This window comes from Perna viridis, chromosome 7, assembly GCF_037379345.1.
Source record: "Perna viridis isolate PV_CMFRI_1.1 ecotype Kerala chromosome 7, ASM3737934v1, whole genome shotgun sequence".
NCBI classification, from domain to species: Eukaryota; Metazoa; Mollusca; class Bivalvia; order Mytilida; family Mytilidae; genus Perna; species Perna viridis.
In genome coordinates, this window is record NC_142451.1 from 4,746,137 (window position 1) to 4,769,405 (window position 23,269).

Here is a 23,269-nt window from a genome sequence, read left to right on the forward strand (position 1 = left end):
TTTCAGGGTACAAATGGTTCATTTCAAAACATGACTGTAGGTATAGAAATAATACAGTCAGATTTGTACTAAATAACCTGATGCCTTCCAAAGGGGTAGGTCCTTTATTTATCATTGCATTTTTGTTATTTCCCTTTACCTGTTTTCTTACAGAACAGTAGAAAATATATTTCCTAGTCAAAATGGCACTTGGCCAAAATGGCACCTATGTAAATAGTTAAAATGGCACCTAATATAGTCAAAATGGCACTTAGTTTATTATTGTATTTTTTTGTTAAATATTTTTTTTAATTAATTGATGTCCCTGCTGTAATATCATTGTATAATGATTATGCCTAATCATTCTAATTAAAATTTAATTTTGTGAAAGTGATTAGACTGATCAAAGGCTTAACTTGAGAGTGATTAATTTAAACAAAGGTTTAATTTTCATTAAACATACTAAAGTGGATTCACACACACACACACCGACACACACACATATTTAGTTATAAATATAACCAATAAAATATTTTTATTAATTTTATAATGAGCTAATTTCATTAAGAAAAGAAAATGTTATTCAAATTCAAATTGTTCAAATTCATTAAGTAAATTAGTTTGGGAATTAGATTATGGTTTATGCCTGGCTTTGCTAATTACATATAATTAACGGCTCTGTTATACAGATATTATTATTATAATTATTTAATTACACTAATGGACATTGAATGCACTACTTGTTTAAGCTTTCACCATAAAAAGAGTTGCTTTGATGGAGTCTAAACGGAACTTTGCTTTGATAACAGCATTGTATGGGGGTAATGTGCACAGTCACAGTCCTTTTAACTGCTTAAAACTAGACAGTTTTTGTAGTAAATGAATTTAAATGACGAGTTGAGGTGGAATTGTTCATGTAAAATAAAACTTGACCGCACTATTTTACTTCAATAACGTGTATGTTTTATGGATAAGTACCTAAAATGTATATATCGATAACTACAGTTCAGACATGGGTTATCCAAATTCTGTAAACAAAGAGCTGTCAAAATTTCCCGCCAATATTAGCCACTTCCGGTAAATAAGGTTAACCAAATAGCAAAAGCAAATACGAAGAATCAGTATCATGACCAGGTACATACATTTCCTCCCGGAAGTGTTGAATTGTATCTTAGACATGTCTCCTTATATATACATATATAGTCAAATATAAAATTAACACTCAGCCCTGTAACTGCCATTGGGAGCAGACGAGAAAGAACTCAGCGTGTTTCTTTCAGTTTATAAGATTATTTTTTATTCGCTTTTCTAGTTATAATAATTTTGAATTTAGACGAGGCTGAGCAGGGACTTTGTATTACTTCAAAATAATATACTGTAAAACCCGTGTAAATCGAACACTGAATAATACCAAAACCTGTCTAAACAAGACATATAAAGTCCTTTTATATCAATTTTTAAGTGTATTCTGAACCTTGGTAAACCGAACACCTGTCTAAACACAACTAATTTTAAAGTTCAAAATATGTTCGGTTTAGACAGGTTCCACCGTAACTTACAGGGCTGTGTAAATATGATATAAAGGAAAGCACTAACAGTTATGCTTTATATAATTAATTGTCGGCAATGGTTGTATCAGAACACCCAATTTATTGGAGATTTTTGTTAAATTCGTGCAATATTAGAGGCAAAAACAAGCAAATAATAGCATGGAACCCCCCATTTTTCCAAATCATATACGCGTATATCATACACTATCTGATGTTCTTAACATAGACAAATACCAAATAAATCAATACTTCGATAAAAAATAATAATGCAGTTCTTAATACTCTGTAATGTAAAAGGATGTCGCCCACGATGTCGCCAAATAAAAAAAACAGCTTTATAGCCAATCTCTAGCAGTAGGGCATTAATTACCATAACAGGGGCGATCCAGAATTTCAGGTTAGGCGTGAATAGAAATGGTCCCGCGCCTACATAAAGCAATTGAATTCATTTGACCTTAAAATGCTATTAGAAGCATACAAGAGAAGGGTCCATACCAAAAGGTATGCTTAATATTATTTTTAACGGTTGAAATGTTAGTTGGCGTTATCGATTGGTCAAAAGAAAGATATCAGATTTCGATGTTTTGTAGGTAGGAAAATTTATTATGACGTTGTTACCTTTCATTTATTAACCTTTTCACCCCAATCTGTTACGTGCAGTTATTTTAACTAAAATTCTAGAAAGGTCTTCCTTCTTGAATAACTAACAACCAGGGTGTTTCAGAAAAAAAAAACGTCCAGCATGCTTATGTATTGACAACCTAAACGATATCGATTGTATTGATCATGTATGCAGTAGTTCTCTAAAATAATAAATTTATAGTGCTGTTTTTCTCCTATTGGCAGCCAAATTAATATACTAGTATATTACAAGGGTCTCTTGTTATGTCGACCTGGGACCTTATTACATGGCGGGCTACTATCTCGGGATCGACCACCCACTAACTGCTGGACTTTGTCTAATTTCGACCTCTATTCGAATTCTCAGTTTTAAAAATGCAAATTATAACACAATAATGAATTTTATTCGTTAGGTGATGAAAAAAATGAATTATTTGGTTCCACTTAGTAGAATTATGGGGCAGGTGTATAACGTTTAAGACTAATTAAAGCCGAAGACCGATTAAAAGCTACAGCAAGAATAAAACAAAAGTTCAATTTGTTCTTTTTTCTGTTATCTAAAAGCTAAACAGATGACGAACTTAATCATGAGGTACCCGGATCTTCGCTTTCTAGCTAACATGCATCGATCAGTCTAGTATGGGGATTCAAAATTCCTGCGTTAACAGACTTGTCAAATGAGCTTACCAATTTTGGCATACAATCAGGAGATTTCTATTCACTTCATGTCAGAAGTTCGCATATATTAACGTTGTACGTATTTTAATTGGTCCTCTAATAATTTGCTGATATTTTTATTCGTGGCTAGTACCCTACTTACAATGATAAAGGATGTGATATAAACATTTCTTCTGAAGACAGAATAAATGTAGATCTACTCTAAAAATCACATCGATCGTGAAATTGAAATCCAGTACATTGAATATAGTTAGTTGTATACTAGATAAAGACAGAGCGTGAAAAGTTTTGCACCAGCTGTGCTTACAAATTTTAACCAATTTTAAATCTTAAAGGCCAACGTTCTAATACTCCCACAGTAACTTTAATTGACCGATTGTATTATAATGAAAAGCCACCTAGAACATTTTGTGTAATCATTTTTTCGTCAGATTTTAAAACAAGATACTATCAGATGCTCAAGGTTTGGCCAAATTTTCTAAGTGTGTGTGTGTGTATGTGTGTTTCTGTTATATTTTCATTTTCATTCGTTTACTAGTGTATGTATGTACTTGTTTTATATACTATAAGAAAAGTGTTGGCTGTCGATCTCACCTGTTTCCTCGGGGCATTTGGTGACTGCCCAGTGTGCTTATCATATTTAATTCTTTCATATGGCATATTCTTTGTACCACTGCATTGAATGTCGAAGTCAGGATCACATTTGGGTATTGGAATGTCAAGAAGTTCAATGGGACAAGTAGTGTCGTCTGTGTCTAACACTTCGAATGACACCAGCTGGCCTGGTAAAAAATAAAAGAAAAGTACTAAAACAGAATATACTAAAGTCTTATAATTAAAAAAAAATGAAAAGAAAGTAGACTGAAATCTTTAAATGTTCTGTCAAAAGTATTGATTTTATCGGCTATGGAGGTTTGAAAGTGACAACTTAATCTGAAAGAATAGGACAATGAACGATTCTTTATCTAAAGTTCTTTGGGAACATATTATATTGGAACAAACAAATCTACCTATATACCACACATACACACAGCTTTGGTCTAAGAGACGTATAATGTTACATATTTGTTTTAACATATTAAGAAAAAAAACTAGAAAAATCTGTTAGCTATGTTCAGTAAATTGATATATCACTCCCCATTTGATAACACGCACCCTCTGACCTCCAAATTGATATATCACTCCCCATTAGATAACACGCACCCTCTGACCTCCAAATTGATTTAGATCAAAATCTTGAATAGGACGTGAATAAAGGGAGTATTTAATTAAGATTCTGTGAAAGCTTGAATTAAATTAATTAAGTTTGTTTAGGGATGTAGGAGGAGTAACGGATAAGAGATGTCCCCCTCCCACATGTCCATATATTCATAATTGACAAAGTCTATGTTTTGGTATGTGAAGCGGGTCAAAATGAATGTTAATTAGTAGGTTCAAAAATGAATAATATGAAAGTTTTATTGGTATAGGAGGAGTAGTGGATAAGACCTGGGCCCCCTCTGTGTAACGAAAGGAAGGAAGGACGGACGGACACTCCTATCACTGTATACCTACACTTGCATACTATCAAATCATAACGAATAAAAGAAGAATTATTTATAGGCACGTAAGAATTTTAAACACCAAAGACAGTATTTCGAGCAGAAACAGCACGCTGAAGATCAACCATGTTTTGAAACGTTCATTATATAATCATTTTTAGTTATTAATCATTTGTATGACACAAACTTTCAATAAGACTATCTGTGCATTAGTTTATTAATACTTAATCTTTGTAATGTATCATCAACCTAATAATTTTATCATAGAATTGAAGAACAAAATAAAAAATATATACAACAACATAGAATAGCAGTAATATTCAAAATTTCTTAGTGACTTTATAAAACAGCTTTTTTTTCCATAATTCAGTTTCATGTTTTGGAATAATTAAATCATTTGATGTAAATCTTGTATCATGCAATTTGATAGTTTTTGTAACAATTAGATTAGAAACATAATGTTGAGCTAATTAAGTGTTTTTAACATTAACAATAACTTATATGTTTATCTAAAATACTCTTAGTTTCTGCTGTTAAAGATCTGTAAAAACTTCTCCGCACAGAACAGCAATAATCTAAATATAGCAAATGTAACTCTACAGATTTATGTTTCATTCGCTTTAAATAACAAAGCTGAAGATGTGTTTACTTTTATATTAATATGACAAAGAAAAAAATATACAATATAAACACCTAGAACTTTATCACCGTCATATACAACCACAACAAACATGAAACACTAACATTAAAAGGAAGAGAACATTCAATTTTTCCACCAATTTTAATTTTTCAAAATAAAGTTTCAATTGAACAAGTTTCAAATAAGCACCATTTAAATTATATGATTAACACCTAGGGCTAGCAAGAAATCATCAACAACAAAACACCATTTTAGGCATTAAATTTAAGATTAAAAAAAATATCACTTTGTATTGCGGTTTTTAACCAGTTGTAAAGCCGTTGTCAAAATTGTACTCTGAAGTGTCACTACACTAATAGATCCCTAGATGTACTCCAGAACATTATAATGACTTTGAATCGTTTGAAAATGGTTTCATATGACATAGTCAATTAAGTTGAATATCATATATTTATTGCTATTTCTCTGGTGACGACAGTCATTCAAGTTACTATAGAACTAAATTATCAGGTTAAAGTCAGTACAGTGTTAATAAATTATACAAAGAAACTTTCTGTCTTAGTTTTCTTTCTGCTAACGTTCGATACCATTAAATCATTATTGAGACTTCATAATCCTCCATAAGTAAATATGCATTGTAGGACATGATTCATACATAATTACTGTCCAAAATTGGACTGATTTATGCATCATTTCAACGCATGATGCATATCGTGTTTGAAAAATGGCAAAATTAACCTTTTATAGAAGTCATTAAACATTGAACTTTATTTGTAACCTGTATTAATGATTTTATCCTTTGTTTAAAACATATGATATTAATCAATGGTGTGATTTATTGATGATTTTCTAAGTGCATTGTGCAGAAAAGTATACTTCAACTTCCTCCATTTATTTGTGATTTCAAAAATATATGTTAAAAACCCACGCTACTGCAACAAATATTTTACAACAATCATGTCAAACAATATTTTTTGATATTATAACAAATCGTTATTAAAACAGAGTGCAGTAAGATACTTCATTAACAACTATTCAGGACAAAAATAGCAAATATACAACAACGAAAGAAAATGGAAGTTAGCAACTCAAAATTGTATCCATCTGGTATGAAAGCATACACAAAAAACAGTATCATTTAAAGACAACATCAAAATGCAAGAAGCAACTCCCAATCCAACGAATTGTCTTGGTCGTGTGAGGAACAAGTGCTAATAAATTAAAGCTAAAACTCCAAGACCCAAGACATTATGTTGTTAGTTCAAACATATAATCGACAAGAACTCTTTCATCATACTGTCGGGTCCACAACATCTATCAAAATTGTCAACAGACTGATAGAACTATCAAAACTTTTGAAAATACTAAAACTGTAACCATGCTGATGTACAAACTTTAACAATGGGAAATAGACTCCACACAAACACACACACACACACCTTAACTATCAAGAAGATAATAATGATGGTCACATGATCATTATTGATAAATCACATCGATGGACACACCTTACTTATTAAGCATATCAATCAAAACATACCAAATACAACTTAGTGATGGACACACCATAACTTAACAGAAGGCTTTCATCTTAGTGATTGACACACCATAACTTAACAGAAGGCTTTCATCTTAGTGATGGACACACCATAACTTGACAGAAGGCTCTAGCTTCATCTTAGTGATGGACACACCATAACTTAACAGAAGGCTCCAGCTTTCATCTTAGTGATGGACACACCATAACTTGACAGAAGGCTCTAGCTTCATCTTAGTGATGGACACACCATAACTTAACAGAAGGCTCCAGCTTTCATCTTAGTGATGGACACACCATAACTTGACAGAAGGCTCCACTTGTAATCGTTTTCACTTTCAGTTTTCTTTTATGTTACTGGAGTCTATTAGGGCAACTAAATCGCTGTAACTGTGTACACATAATTATGAAGGCTTTAGCTTCATCTTAGTGATGGACACACCATAACTTGACAAAAGGCTCCAGCTTCATCTTAGTGATGGACACACCATAACTTAACAGAAGGCTCCAGCTTTCATCTTAGTGGTTGACACACCATGACTTGACAGAAGGCTCTCGCTTTCATCTTAGTGATGGGCACACCTTAACTTGACAGAAGGCTCTAGCTTTCATCTTAGTGATGGACACACTATAACTTGACAGAAGGGTCTAGCTTCATGTTAGTGATGGACACACCATAACTTAACAGAAGGCTCCAGCTTTCATCTTAGTGATGGACACACCATAACTTGACAGAAGGCTCCACTTGTAATCGTTTTCACTTTCAGTTTTCTTTTATGTTACTGGAGTCTATTAGGGCAACTAAATCGCTGTAACTGTGTACACATAATTATGAAGGCTTTAGCTTCATCTTAGTGATGGACACACCATAACTTGACAAAAGGCTCCAGCTTCATCTTAGTGATGGACACACCATAACTTAACAGAAGGCTCCAGCTTTCATCTTAGTGGTTGACACACCATAACTTGACAGAAGGCTCTCGCTTTCATCTTAGTGATGGGCACACCTTAACTTGACAGAAGGCTCTAGCTTTCATCTTAGTGACGGACACACTATAACTTGACAGAAGGGTCTAGCTTCATGTTAGTGATGGACACACCATAACTTAACAGAAGGCTCCAGCTTTCATCTTAGTGATGGACACACCATAACTTGACAGAAGGCTCCACTTGTAATCGTTTTCACTTTCAGTTTTCTTTTATGTTACTGGAGTCTATTAGGGCAACTAAATCGCTGTAACTGTTTACACATAATTTTGTTTTTGGACCAGCTGCAGCCTGCCCTGTGGTGTTAGAGTTACCTCATGGGTGGCCTCGAGCTAACATTTTTCATCAAGGTGGGGTTGTTGTCTCTTTGACAGATTCATCATATCCATTCTGTTTATATCTTACTGATGGACACGCCGTGACACAAAAAAAATATTTTATCAGAATTATCATATTGATGGACACGTAAATTTGAAGTTATTTAGTTTGCATAGCATTTAGTATTTAGTTCATATCATTATGGTAGAAGAAGTTCTAGTTTATTTGCTCTATATACCAACTTACTTACCAAAGAATGCAAAGAATGCCGATCTATTGTTGTAAGATCCCCCAGTGTTTAAGGTTGAGTTCTGTCTGAACAAGGCATTACTGACTAATCTGGCACTAGGTTTACCACTACTGGTGGGTTGGTAGGTGTGGTCTTCGTATACTGATGATATGTTATGGACAAGGTTCTCTCCTGAAGAAATAATCAAGTATATATATTGGAAACAGCTATTAAAAGACAAAATTATTCCTACGGGATTTCACAAACTTTTTAAAGAAAAATTATATTTATACCCAAGAAACTTCAAAGAAAACATTTTTATACGATCTGAGTTCAAGCCAATGTGGGGCCTTTCAAAGCTTACTCGAAGGCGTGTTTTCAATTATTGAAGACCTTTTTGATATCTTTGTAAGTATTTTTATAAAAGTTATACGATGGTGCATTTGTTGCGTTTCATAATATATGTTCCTTTCTCTAAAGTCAGAAGTAGACCACAACAATACAAAGCCTATACATATAAAACACAGTGACAATCTTAAACTGTTGGTTTTGATTGAATACATCATCTAACATTAGAGGGTAGAAATTACTCGGTAACCCAGCTGTAGTCAAACCGTCATTGAGATTGCAACTTACAAGCAATGTTTCTGTATTCTAGATTGTATATGTACATAGTTTCTAACATAGAACATGTTCCAAGCAGCAATGCATTTAGATTAAAAGCCTCTGAATGGCATTTTGTATTTTTTTAATTTGTTTGAGAAGATTAAAGGCTGGGAATCATTCGGTGTAGCGTACTCGTCATGATTGCAAGGTTGAATTTTAAATTTTGAGCAGTGAACTCGTGGAATGTTTAGATTGAAATTCTGGTTGTCATGTTAAGTGTCAACGTGCATTTTTAGAATTGTTACTTTTTTTTTGGTTTAAGCATTTCAATAATTCATTTTGAAAAACCGATCCAACCACCAAACCGATACGATGTCGGCATGATAATTGACCTAGACAAATGGATCTGTCCTTAAATATGAAAAAAAAATCATTAATATGCGCTATCAAAATGTGGTATGCAATAGCATGACCATGCAGTTTTACTCGAATTCGGCTTTTGTTATTCTATATTTTTTGTAAGAGTTATATCAGTAGAAATGTTGAGAAAATTATACTGTACATCAGAGAGAAAACCAAAAATAATCTTATAATAACTCACGATCGATATAACTCAAGTAAAGTATATAACCTTGATATTTAAGTGGAAGAAACGCCCAATGACATTTCTTCTTTCTTATATATAAATGTAGCTATCTCGTCTCAGCTTCTTGAATGATAAAAAATTATTTGTATATAACAAACGACTGAATCAAAATAGAATATTTACTTGTACGGGACAAACATTGACCTCAAAGTTATCAAGTTAAGTGTCCAATCTTTGTGTCTTACACGAACAGATCTATGTGAATTACTGCAATATCGGAATTAACCACGAACTTACTACAATGTCAAAATACTACACATTGACCTTGTCAATAACCTTTGATTTTCGGTATTTTGTTCTAGTTGTGGTTTTCCCTGAGTATTTTTATTAATATGATGTCATCAGAATAACTATTGTTTTAGTCATACACTGAAAGTAACAACACCACCCCTTTTATCAAAAGCACTAAAAGTACTGTTCCTCGTAAGGATTAAAAAATCAGAAACTTTCTCGACTCTTCTGACTTTCCACGGATAAAAATAACTTCTTTTGACTATTAAAGAAGTGTTCTGAATATTTTTAGTTCGATTATTCACGAAATAGGTAATAACAAAATTTGTCTAATCAGCAGTTCAACACGTGTATCAATTTCTGATCCTGCATTGTTCTTGAACAAACTAGTATTTTTAAATTAAAGTGCCTTCAAGTGGCAGTTTGGTGATGTGAAGATCATTTTCAAGTGTTTAAACATTCAAAAGGTGCTTCTGCAGTACAAATGTATTTATATTAAAAGTATGATATAAAGTATCTAATCCCAGAACACAACCTAATCTTCAGTATTTTGTTTATTCATAATTTTAAATTTACGTGGGGATTTTAAAGACTTCAAAAATATGACACATACATGTATTAAAAGCTTGAACTATGAAGTACCTACATCATAAAAACCCGTAAACAAGGATTTCTGCGTTGAACATTTGAATTGACCAAAATATTTTTTACATTAATAATCATGATACAACAGCTGGTCATAAACGCTAAAAACCGAGGATGGAAAGTACTTACATTGAATTCTTCAGGTAATAATGAACTATTCTTATGATATATGTCCGTCCGTACAGATATTGTTTATTTGGTTATTTATTTTTTTTTTTGCAGAATCGTCTGAATATAGCTGAAATATTGCTGCTCGGACGTTAAACCCCAACAAACAAACAAACTTTGCAGAAAAAGTATTCTGAAGGATGTAAGTATGTTAAACAGATATTGAGTCCGATATAAAATTATTCCATTACGTAGAGAGTTTAAACATATTTTATTTGTAAAAAACAAAATGGATCAGACGCAAGTAAATAAAGTCTTCTCCTGAAATATGAAATATATTTAATTTCTCAAGTTTTCTTCGATCTTTTAGTTTTCCCATCCAATCTCGCGATATACTTGCTCCGATTTGGTGAATATCGGTAAACCAGTGATTATTCTAGCAGCTTCGAGTTGTAAAGTTTCTAACTTTTGAGTGTTTACTATCCCACAACTATCCCAGACTTCTGAAGCATATTCAAATAAAGGTCGGATATATACTGTGAATAGTTTTCTAAATGATTCCGAGAAAGTTAAAATTTTAATTTTCGAAGAATACTAAGATGCTTTCTAATCGAGGTACTATATTTTCTATGAGAACGTTTCACTTTGCGTCGTCACTAAAAGTAACTCCCGAATGCTTATAAGATTTGTTAAGCGGAACGTCTTTTCCGTTCAGACTGAAATTTATATTTGGAATATCGACTTTTGAAAACATCATAATTTCTGTTTTATTTGGGTTAAAGTCCATTAACCATGCTTTGACTATTGGTCCAACGATAAAAAATCGCGATTAATAACATTTTTTTTTCTGTTATGTTTTTGCTTGAGTCGCCGAAAGATGTATCATCAGCAAAAATCCTACAATGGGAAAATAGACTATCTGCTATGTCATTTATATAAATTATGAATAAAAGGGATCCTAATACTGAGCCTTGCGGTACTTCGGCCGACATAATGCAAAGATCTGACGATGAAGTCATAAATTTATGACTACCCGTTGTTTTCTATCTTTAAGATAGCTATTAAACCAGTCCAGACGTGTACCTTGGATGCCATGTGATTCCAATTTATGCAATAACCCCGATGCCATACTTTGTCACAGGCCATTGAGAATCGCAGAATACAAAACTTGAAAATTCTTTCTTTTCCAATGAATTGAGTATATTATTATACATTTCAATTAACTGATGAACCGTGGATCATTCTGGTAGAAATCCCGATTGAAACTAATATACGTAGAGAGTTACAATAAGACATCCATACTCTGAAAAGATTGCAATCCTATGGGCAGGTTATTACCTTTCATTACATAAATGGATAGTGAAAATGCCAGTAAGGATAAAACAAGTTATTGTACCAATATTTTAACCCAAACTTGTATAAGACAAAGTTATGGTACCAATCTTTTGATCCCAACTTGGATATGACAAGTTATTTTACCAATCTTGATTAGGTCAAGTTATTGTACCAAACTATTGTTCTCCATCTTGGATAGATCGAGTTATTGTACCAAACTATTGTTCTCCATCTTAGATAGGTCGAGTTATTGTACCAAATTATTGTTCGCCATCTTGGGTTGGTCAAGTTATTGTACCAACTTTTTTGTTTTGTCAAATTGTTTGCACCAGCTTGGATATTCAAGGTCATTAGAACAACCTTTTTCTCCAACAGGTTTCTGTACCAATCGTCTGAATCCCAGCTTGAGTAGCCCATGTTATTGTATCAACCCTTTTGTTGTCAAGGGATGATAGGTCAGATTGTGTTCTTCAGCATGGGTAGGTCAATTTGTTGTATCCACCTTTTTGTCCCCTAGCTTAGATAGTTTAAGTTATTGAAATAATATTTGTCCCCTAGCTTAGATAGGTGAAGTTGTTGCACCCATCTTTTGTTCCCTTGTTTAGATAAGTTTATGTGTTGTATCCATCTACTGTCACCAAGCTTAGAAAGGTTTAGTTGGTGTACCCATCTAGTGTCACCTAGCTTAGAAAGGTTTAGTTGTTGTACCCATCTATTGTCACCTAGCTTAGAAAGGTTTAGTTGTACCCATCTATTGTCACTTAGCTTAGAAAGGTTTAGTTGGTGTACCCATCTAGTGTCACCTAGCTTAGAAAGGTTTAGTTGTTGTACCCATCTAGTGTCACCTGCTTAGAAAGGTTTAGTTGTTGTACCCATCTAGTGTCACCTGCTTAGAAAGGTTTAGTTGTTGTACCCATCTATTGTCACCTAGCTTAGAAAGGTTTAGTTGGTGTACCCATCTATTGTCACCTAGCTTAGAAAGGTTTAGTTGGTGTACCCATCTATTGTCACCTAGCTTAGAAAGGTTTAGTTGTTGTATCCATCTAGTGTCACCTAGCTTAGAAAGGTTTAGTTGGTGTACCCATCTATTGTCACCTGGCTTAGAAAGGTTTAGTTGTTGTATCCATTTATTGTCACCTAGCTTAGAAAGGTTTAGTTGTTGTACCCATCTAGTGTCACCAAGCTTAGAAAGGTTTAGTTGTTGTATCCATCTAGTGTCACCTAGTTTAGAAAGGTTTAGTTGGTGTACCCATCTATTGTCACCTAGCTTAGAAAGGTTTAGTTGTACCCATCTATTGTCACTTAGCTTAGAAAGGTTTAGTCGGTGTACCCATCTAGTGTCACCTAGCTTAGAAAGGTTTAGTTGTTGTACCCATCTATTGTCACCTAGCTTAGAAAGGTTTAGTTGTACCCATATATTGTCACTTCGCTTAGAAAGGTTTAGTTGGTGTACCCATCTAGTGTCACCTAGCTTAGAAAGGTTTAGTTGTTGTACCCATCTATTGTCACCTAGCTTAGAAAGGTTTAGTTGGTGTACCCATCTATTGTCACCAAGCTTAGAAAGGTTTAGTTGGTGTACCCATCTAGTGTCACCAAGCTTAGAAAGGTTTAGTTGTACCAATCTATTGTCACCTAGCTTAGAAAGGTTTAGTTTTTGTACCGATCTAGTGTCACCTAGCTGAGGTATGTTTAGTTGTATCAATTCATTGTCACCTAGCTTAGATAGGTTTAGTTGTTGTACCCATCTTTTGCCGCCTAGCTTAGAAAGGTTTAGCTGTTGTACCCATCTTTTGCCGCCTAGCTTAGATAGGTTTAGTTGTTGTACCGATCTAGTGTCACCTAGCTTAGAAAGGTTTAGTTGTTGTACCCATCTAGTGTCACCTGCTTAGAAAGGTTTAGTTGTTGTACCCATCTATTGTCACCTAGCTTAGAAAGGTTTAGTTGGTGTACCCATCTATTGTCACTTAGCTTAGAAAGGTTTAGTTGGTGTATCCATCTATTGTCACCAAGCTTAGAAAGGTTTAGTTGGTGTATCCATCTATTGTCACCAAGCTTAGAAAGGTTTAGTTGTTGTATCCATCTAGTGTCACCTAGCTGAGTTATGTTTAGTTGTATCAATTTATTGTCACCTAGCTTAGATAGGTTTAGTTGTTGTACCCATCTTTTGCCGCCTAGCTTAGATAGGTTAAATATTGTACAAACCTTTTGTTCCCCAGCTTGGATAGGCCAAGTTATTGTACCAACCATCAAATCTCTGTATAGCAGTGTCTTCGCAGAAAACTACAAAATATTGTAGTCGTTATATATGGTGAAACCAATAAAAAAATTGTTTAAATTCAATGAGTTTAAACTGGTGTCATTTATCTTAAACTTTGCTGCAATGTCTTCCGAGTTGTTAATGACGGGGTTAGCATCCACAAAAACTATTTATCAAAAGCCGTACTCTATTCAAGATTACTAACTAGTGACATCTACACCAACAGTTATGTAATAATTAATAATAAATTACAATACAGGTAAAAAAATATATGCAAATGACATGCATGTAGGTAAGTAAATTTTTCACTTTGAATACATACCAGTATATACATGTATAAGAAAAATGCACTGTAAGAGTGTTAGCATCCTGTCAACTTAATCTGAACCTACAATAGAGTGGAAGTTGTACGTGACTAATCTTGCATGATCAAGTACTTGAAAACGTCTGATCTATTACTACACTTTCAGCATTTAGCAGTTTTTTAAAGGATAGAAGGGATTAAAAAATCACGTGAAGAGATACTGCTTTTCACTAAGTTGAAATTATATTGTTATTTTAGAGTTTTACATCAACAATTTCAGGGGCGGATCTAGACACTTAGAAAAGGATGGGTACCAGCCGGGGTTCCTCAGCAAAAAAGGGATGCTAGAACATTATTTGCCATTTTTTGTCAATTTTTAACATGAAAATTAGTTCAGGGGGTTGGCACCCTCTTGATCCGCCGCTGAATTTAAACATTAGTAATGAAATTTTTTGATGAATAAGATTTCATTTACAACATTTATCAAGATTTCAGGTTTCCGTAACCGTCAAGCTATTCTTTCGTTTGTATGTAACTCGTTAAAGCTTACCGCCATCATAATCATCAATTTCATCATTAATGATATTATTTCAGGGTCGACAAGTGGGTATATCTTCTCATAAAAAAATTAGCAGGTGAAAGGGGAAAAGCAAAATACTCTCCATGTTGTCATCGTGAACGTACTGCAATACAGAATTATCAATTCCTTCAGACTTTTCCTGTCCTTTTGTCCGATAAAGATCGTGAGGACTTCATAAACTTTCAAAGTCAGCCCATCCTTGAAATTTTATGACCATGCCATGAGCGTGTGTTTTCTCCAATTCAGGTTTTTAATGCTTTATATCCTGTACAGGAACGTGATTCAATAAGACAATGTTGAATGTTTCACTGAATTTTAAAAATGACTCATATTTTGCAGGAACTACTTTATGCAAAATAAACAAGAAAAAAAAACAGAATTGGAAATGTAATGTTTTACTAAATATTCGGAAGAATTATGCCCTACGTAAGGAAACTATACGTAGCGACACAGACATAACGGATTCGCGAAATCAAAGCACATATTCAACTTTACCTTCGGATAATACATTACTAATTGTACAAAAATTATATAATTTGACATATTTTATCATAAATCTGTTAAAAAAATTGGACATTGCATCTTAAAATGATTAATTAACAAGTAGAAAAGGTTTATAAAAATACATGTAACCTTCGCTTTTAAAATGTAGCTATTTTTACTATAGCAAAAAACGAGATGAATAGACAAAAGTCAAATTTAAGTAGGAGATTTGTCTATAAATTGTTAATTTGTAAACTTGCTAACAGGTATGCGGAAGGTTAAGAGATACAAAATAGTAATTAAATAAAAATATGTGATATATATATCAAATAATAGAATATAAAATTGGAGTTTAATAGCTTTATGTCAAATTACCATGTATTTCTAAGAAAATGTTAAACGCTGATTAATCTTTAGTGGCATTTATGAATTCAATTAATAAATGACTAAGATCGATCCCATATAGAAACACAAAGGGATAAAAAGGACTATACACTTGGACTTACTAAGTGGAATACTAAGAACCCTTGCGTGATCGTGGGCAGCGATTCTGAAGGGCATTTATCTAACTGGTGTACCGTTATGATGGATATGGCACCATATTTTATGTAGTAGGGAAAGTCTCGTTCATTAGACCTCACCACGTCCATGAAATATGTAGGTTGGTCTGCACTTTACCAGAGAATTTATCAGCAAAGTTTGTTTGCTTTATAGACAAAAAATAATGGAACATAATATTTTTTGTAGATATGTCTGCATTTTTTAAAATAATTAAAGAGATATTCAATGCCCAAAAATTAAGACCACCGACAACATGTACTAATAACGCAATACCATCACTTGAATGGCACGAAAATTTACCAAAACTGGAGTTATAAAATACAAATATGGCAACCCTGTAGAGAGAAACAAACTAGACGAAAATTAATCAAAGAAATAGCATTTGTTTTTTTTTAAGAATGATTGGTTAATACTTAAACGAAAAATAAATATGGTATGCAAGTCTCGTCACGTGACTCCGTGGTTTCGTAAGAATGGATCATCGTCTACCATTCAAATGCATGGGGATTCGTCATTAACATAGCATTAAGTTCAATATCAAAAGCAAAATATTTTTTTTTGTACTGATAAAAAAATTGCAATATAATTGGAGAACTATGTCGGTTGATGACCTTGTCTGCGATTCCGGGGACATAACGGATGTACTAATACTTTATGTGTTAGTTACTAAGTAAGGTCAGAAGAAATGTAATAAGAATGATTTTATTACAAGTGTATATCAAAGGGATCAAATCATGTCAGTCATTATACGTGATTTTCGTCATCTTACATATACCGTTCAATTCACAGAAATTTTATTGATAATAGCGCTGAAATAAAATAAAGTTGAAACAGACATTGCGTGGTTCTGTTAATACTACATATTTATTTTTTTCTTTCTTCTTTTCAAGTGTTTCAGAACAGATCAATTTTCAAACTAAACGGTCTGGGGATTCCAAAGTCAACTAAAATTCCCAAAACAAAAGCTGAAGCACATAAAAAGACAATATTTATTGTCACTTAAAGATCAAAGTTCTTCATAATAAATCGGTGGTAGTATTAAGACATTTTCGGAAAATCCGGTTGGGTTCTTTTGACCTATGACAATCGAAAATTCTATTTTACCTTCAGATAATGGTTTTCCTTGTTCGAAGGGGGGAATGTTTAGGGTTATTTTTAATATTGATATAACGGATAATATATACTTTTGATTTCTGCGAATCGTACACACGATATGGATGAAGACTTGCCTACCCATGTCGTAAGTTATAGATAACTCTACATAGAAACACCGACATCTGTGATTAGACAAAAGTTCTTTATGATCTTTTTTCTCATATGTAGTGATTATGCAACACAACGAATTTTGTAGAGTTTTTACCTACTGTAAACCCAAATTATTCTCGCATTTTTTAGGATATTAATATGATTTCGTTTTTATTTATTTTCGCGACAAAAATTTTGCTTAACATCTATTCTATAATGAAGGGGAATATTTGCGAGCACTTTATTTTCGTGATTTTATTTTTTTTTGCAAACGGAATTAGCCTAAATGAAGTCGTTCTCCAGAAAAAGTTTGTTAACATAACTTGACTTGATAATAAAAAATTGTGGGGTCCCAAATTTAATTTTCATATTTTACAGTATTTGTGTTTAATCAGAACTTGACATCAGAATGGTTCGTTGGTTAGTTCAATTAAGTTAGAGGAGGGTGTTTACCAGAGGAATGGACAGACCGTGAGACCAGTGTTTTTAATCTTCCAATACAAAAATAAACAACGGGGGGAGGGGTGCATATCATACAGGATTTTCTCGTTTTATAAACACAAACAATGGTTTCGTAAAAAAAAAAAACAACCGGTGAAAGCTACTTTATTAAAAAAAGAATAATACCTATTAATAAAATCAGGGTGGGAACATGGAGTGCAAAGAGAATAAGATATTTCTGACATGAAAAATAAACAAAGCTATATACCAAAAAACCACAATGTCGTGGGTTGAATGATTTTATTTCATAAACATTTCATAAAAAGTAAATACAAAACTTTGTCTAAATTAAATCCTGAGCATCAATTTTGTGGAAATGTAGGATACAACGCTGGGTATGGTACACATACAGGGGTACACGTGTTAGAATTTAAGCAATTAATATGAGTTAACTTAATCAAGTTTACCTTTATAGTATAATATTTTATATTTCCCTGTTGTTTAAAAACCACAAAAGTTTTACCTCGTTTCATCGTTTCTAAGAAGTAATTATATATCCATAAAACGTAAATTAACGGGTAAATGATCCGATCATTTACGGAAACTCGACAGAAACCAACCGAAATGAAAGAAAAGAAATTGATTTTTTTTCATTGGATCTTGGCACGGAAACAGTTACAATACTATAGGATAGGGAACAAAACCAGAAGAACTTATAATTTAGTATCAGACTCAATTAAAATTTGTTATGGTTGTGTTCCCTTCGATGATCTAACGAAGCATTGTATCTTCTTTCTTATTGGTTAATGGAAATGTGATCGTTTCAGTCATCGTGAATCAGGTTTGTCCTGTGACCCGAATCAGGCCTATCCTGTTGAGCCGGTTTCAGGATTATCCTGTTGAGCTGTTTCAGGCTTATCCTGTTCGGCCTGTTTTGGCTTGTCATGTTGGACATGTTACAGGCTTATCCTGATGGGCCTATTTCAGTATTAGCCTATTGAACCTGTTTCAGGCTTATCCTTTTGAACCTGTTTCAGGCTTATCCTTTTGAACCTGTTTCAAGCTTATCATGTTGGACCTGTTTCAGACTTATCACATTGAAACGTTTTAAGCTTTTCGTGTTGGGCTTATTTCAGGCTTATCCTATTGAACATGTCTCGGGCTTATCATGTTCGACCTGTTCTTGGGTTATTATGTTGGACCTGTTTCAGGCTTATCATGTTGGGCATATTTCAGGTTTATCCTACTGAACATGTTTCACGAATTTCATGTTAATGAGGGGTTGTATGTTTTTTATTCTTAGTAACCGTATACATGTGTCTGAAAAGTATGGAATGGATAAGGAACTACCAAGATATAATTAGCTCAAGGTTTTATTCAAAGGTCAATACATCTTAAATGCACATTACTTTCATTACATTAATTATGATCATTACTACAAAGAATTCAATGCACAACTAAATTGATCTAATTACTACAAAGAATTCAATAAACATCTAAGTAACCGATTTTTTTGTCCTTGTATTACATTATTGAGTTCAATGTAAGAGTAAGGAAAAAATAAAGATAGTTTGTTTTCAGAGTTCAGATTCGAAACATATTAAAACCAGAACATGAACAAAAACCTCACAGTCGACAAAAGCAATATACTATTTGAAGGTCGCATGGCTTTCTTTGACGTCATCGCTAACATGATTTTAATTCAATCAGATACTATACCAGAATGGCATGAGTTATAGGTTTCCATTTGAACTGTTCAAAAAGTGACAATGTTGTAAAACACGATTCAATGTTTGAGTCGCCTTGTACTTACATTGTAATTCTTTCTCATTGTGATATTTACATCTGTAACAAAAATCGTGGACAAGTTTCACAAAAAGTGGCACAAAATTGTCTACATGACCAACCAACCATACATCATACAAAATGAAAGGGGAAGAGTAGGGGTAGCGGCCTTGACAAAATAGAGATCTGCTTTACTGCTTATAACACGATACAGACGTTCTTTGAAATTCAGGTAGGGTGTGTCACAAAGCTCTACAACGGTATACAAACCAAAATTTTTAGGAGGAAAGTTAAACAAAAATTATGACCCTCAATTAAACAATTAAACAACGGTAAGTTCTTTTTTTTATTCGTCCGTAAATCTTAATCGAGCAAATAAAGACAAGAATTTCAATTTTATATAACACAGTCTAATCTGTAGGCGTTTGTACCGGGGGTACAGCCTAAACTGAGGGCGGTTTTTACCGAGTATATAGCCTAAACCGTGAGCGATTTATTCCGGGGTACAGCCTAAACTGTGGGCGATTTGCATCGGGAATTTGTGGACGATTTAACTCTTTGACTAGGTAAAGAGTAATCAAGGGAACCAAGGTTATAGCGGTAATCAAAAGGATGCAATCCAGGGACGAATACCAGACATGGAAAACAGACATACACAACAAAGAACATAAAGTTAAAAAAATCATACATACAAAGTAACAAAAGCAAATGAGCAACTCGGATTCCACTAAAAACTGGGAGCATGGACCAGGTGCACCGGTAGGGTAAGCGTCCTCTGTTTTTCTAGAAACACCCGCCGAGTTGCTCATAAAAAGTCAAGTCCGGGGTAGACAAACGAGGAACGGAAAACTATGACCCGTTGAATAAATCGGTTTTCATGGTGCAGATGGATACACCATAACAATCCACGAGTTCATGATGACGACCATAAAACTTCTGTAGTGATGACTTCAATCTTGGAGCAACATAACCCTGTTCCAGAAGCCTATTTGTTAGAGTTCTAGCGCGATACAAAAAGTCTGCGTAGTTTCGGCGAGCTCTGGCATAACGTATGAGTTGTGATATGAACACTCCATGCGCAGGTGCTGAAGGGATATTGCCACAGATGAAAGGAAAGTTGACAATTCTGAATGAAAAGTCATCACGTTTGTCGCAAAGTTTGGTCAATAGTTTTCCTTTACCATCAATTTCTAAGTGTAGGTCAAGATATGAGGCTGACTTCACAGTGTCTGTAGTATCCTTTATCTCAAGTTTTTTTTGGAGTAGATTCGATGTATCAAATCCCCGAAATTAGGATTGTTTAAAGATAATACGTCATCTATATAGCGGAAACTGAGATCAAAGGATCTAAGCAAACGATATTCTTTCTTTCGGATCAGATAAGCTATAAAGTCAGCCTCATAAGAGTGAAGTAATAGGTCAGCAAGTAAAGGAGCACAATTTGTTCCCATTGGAATGCCGACCGTTCGTTGAAAAACATGTCCACCACACTGCACAAATATGTCCAAAATGTTTGATTACGTAACAAATCAAACTACAGTTTGATCGACAAAAACAAATCCTATCTTACAACTAAATATCAAATGCTAAATTTTTAGTGTATTTTTTCCTAAATATCATAGTTTCTCAATTTGTTAAAAAAATGCCGAATGAGCCTTTCTAAACACGTGTATCATATTTAAATGATACAGGAACTATAGTCCAGTTATTAAATGAGTCAAACGATTTCATGTATTTTTTTCTATTCAGCATATTGCAATTTAAGATTGCACTTTTCGTTAATGTATGTATAACCCATTATAATTGATGGTGGGTTACAGATTCCTAAAATCATCTAGTATGCACTTTTCTCCTAAACGCAGTATACGCTTTTCAGATCAGTTCAGCTTTTAACAATACACATCAACGGCCTGGTTTTAACCCGTGATTCGAATTTTGCCTAGTTTCTGAACATAATTGAAACATTCATTAACTATACTTTACTCTCAGATTGACGCGATACCTTTTAGAAGACCTTTCAACCAAACGTTTGAAGACCGTTAAGCTAACTAATAACTTTCCAGGTGCCTATTAAACTTTATGTTGATGCACACCAACTTTTGTTCCATAAAACATTTGATTTTTTTTCTGTAACATATAGTGCGTATTTTAAAAAGAATATTTACATTAGGCTTATTTAAGCTGCTTTGTTGACAGGTAAGTGCGGGTATGATATTGGAGTAAATAATTTTGATCCGGAATATACAGAGGCGTAGAATCAAGTATGTTCTGACTGAAGTGTTGTATTCAAAATCTTTTATACTAGAATTCTTTTATTTCAATACGAATGCTCAATGCCAACCAACAGTGACATAATTCACTCAAGTAGCACATGGTCTCATTTCTTTTTTGACAAGACGTTATATTTATGCGATGGAAAAGGGTCATTTTAATATATTTTGATATTCATATCAAGCAGGGTCCTTGAATGATTTCAAACTGTTTGAGTCTTATTTGATTTAAACATGGAGTACAATATAGATGATTACAAGAACATCTATTGACAGTTTGGATAATTGTTACATTATTACATTACGTCTATAACACAATTTATTACATGTTAATCTCTGAAGGGTAAAATTACATGTCCCTGATGAATGATCGTTTTACATACGGAGGAATACTGATTTCAGGGGGAGACACCGTACAAATCATTCATAGGATATAGCCACAAATAAACTATAGACAGCGATCCGTTTTACATACGGAGGAATACTGATATCAGGGGGAGACACCGTACATAGGAAATAGCCACAAATAAACTATAGACGGCGATCCGTTTTTTAAAGATATTTAGTAATTTACATTATTAAATAATTCTCCTTAGCTATGTCTGATTCGTTCCTTTAAATGATTTTCGAAAAAGCTCCTATTTAATTAAAAAAAAAAGTGATAGATTTATCATTTCGTATTTATTGTCTGTAATTTGCTAATATTAAGATGTATTATCATAAAATATGCATTTTTTACTTCTCTAAATAAAGCTAAGTGAATGTGTAAGATATTCCATTGTTTGTTAGCACTAATTACTTGCATAACAAATATACCTTTTACAACTGTTTGTAGATCATATAAATAATTCTTACCTGTAATTTGTTGTACACCTTTTTTCTTAACTTTCCGTGTGTTTTGGTTTCTTAGTTATTCTAACCATGTATTTAAAGTTTCCTCCGCGTTTCATGCCCTAATGCTCATTATCTGTGATCAATAAAGTTCCGGATCCAAAAATGTTTTCATCTCCAAGAATCCGGGTTTGACTCCATCTTGATTGTGGTGATGTCACAGTATCGGTAGGGATCGCTTACTCGCGGAAATGGTTTTTACCTGTAAAGGTGAATAAAGGTAATCTTTGGTTAATTGACATGTACCTGGACAGTGTATTGGATGTAATTTTGATCAAAATCAAGGATAAAAGGAAAGCGATTTTTCGTATAAAGTGGATAATATGATTGGTTTTATACTGATTGAAATCCGCGGGTGATGATATAGCAAAATAAATTAACCGTAATATTTTTATAATATTAACATGACAGGTAAAAAAAATGCATTTTGTTCAAGTGCAATTCTCGATAAAAAATTATTAAAACTTAAGAAAAGATTTTTGATGAGATCTTATTACCCTTCAGTGAACATCAGTATAAATGTCAGTATTGTAGTTAAAATGAATTTCAACAAAATTTACTTAGTTACTTATTTTATTGGACTTATTAAATATCTTACCATTTCTTTTTAAACAGAAAATTTGCATGAAATGATTTTCGTAAGGAAAAACGCTGAAACAAAATCCAAATATTCTGTATAAAGAGTGTTATTTTTTTCGTACACATATTAATGCGAATTCAAATTCTTCTTTTAAAACTTGTTGTTACATTTGATACATGTACATGCTTCATCTTTTATGCTCCTTATTACTTAATTATCAA

At 33.3% G+C, this 23,269-nt stretch overlaps 1 protein-coding gene across 5 annotated transcripts in view; it reads right to left on the reverse strand.

Annotated features, from left to right (window-relative positions):
* Positions 1-22,587, reverse strand: part of LOC148611045 (dual oxidase-like) — a 65,387-nt gene extending 42,800 nt beyond the window's left edge. For 2 of the 5 annotated variants that reach the window (XM_088591110.1, XM_088591106.1), the window contains exons 1-5: positions 22,433-22,587; positions 14,231-14,296; positions 13,854-13,931; positions 8,102-8,272; positions 3,423-3,610 (exon numbers count right to left, since the gene is read on the reverse strand). In XM_088591110.1, coding sequence (XP_088447236.1) covers positions 3,423-3,610; positions 8,102-8,272; positions 13,854-13,931; positions 14,231-14,276 — 483 coding nt within the window. In that variant the 5' untranslated portion in view covers positions 14,277-14,296; positions 22,433-22,587. Of the gene's footprint in view, positions 1-3,422; positions 3,611-8,101; positions 8,273-13,853; positions 13,932-14,230; positions 14,297-14,762; positions 14,782-19,335; positions 19,355-22,432 lie in introns of those variants that run through there. The other 3 variants (XM_088591109.1, XM_088591108.1, XM_088591107.1) reach the window with 3 other exon arrangements.
* Between the last annotated feature and the right edge of the window lie 682 nt (positions 22,588-23,269).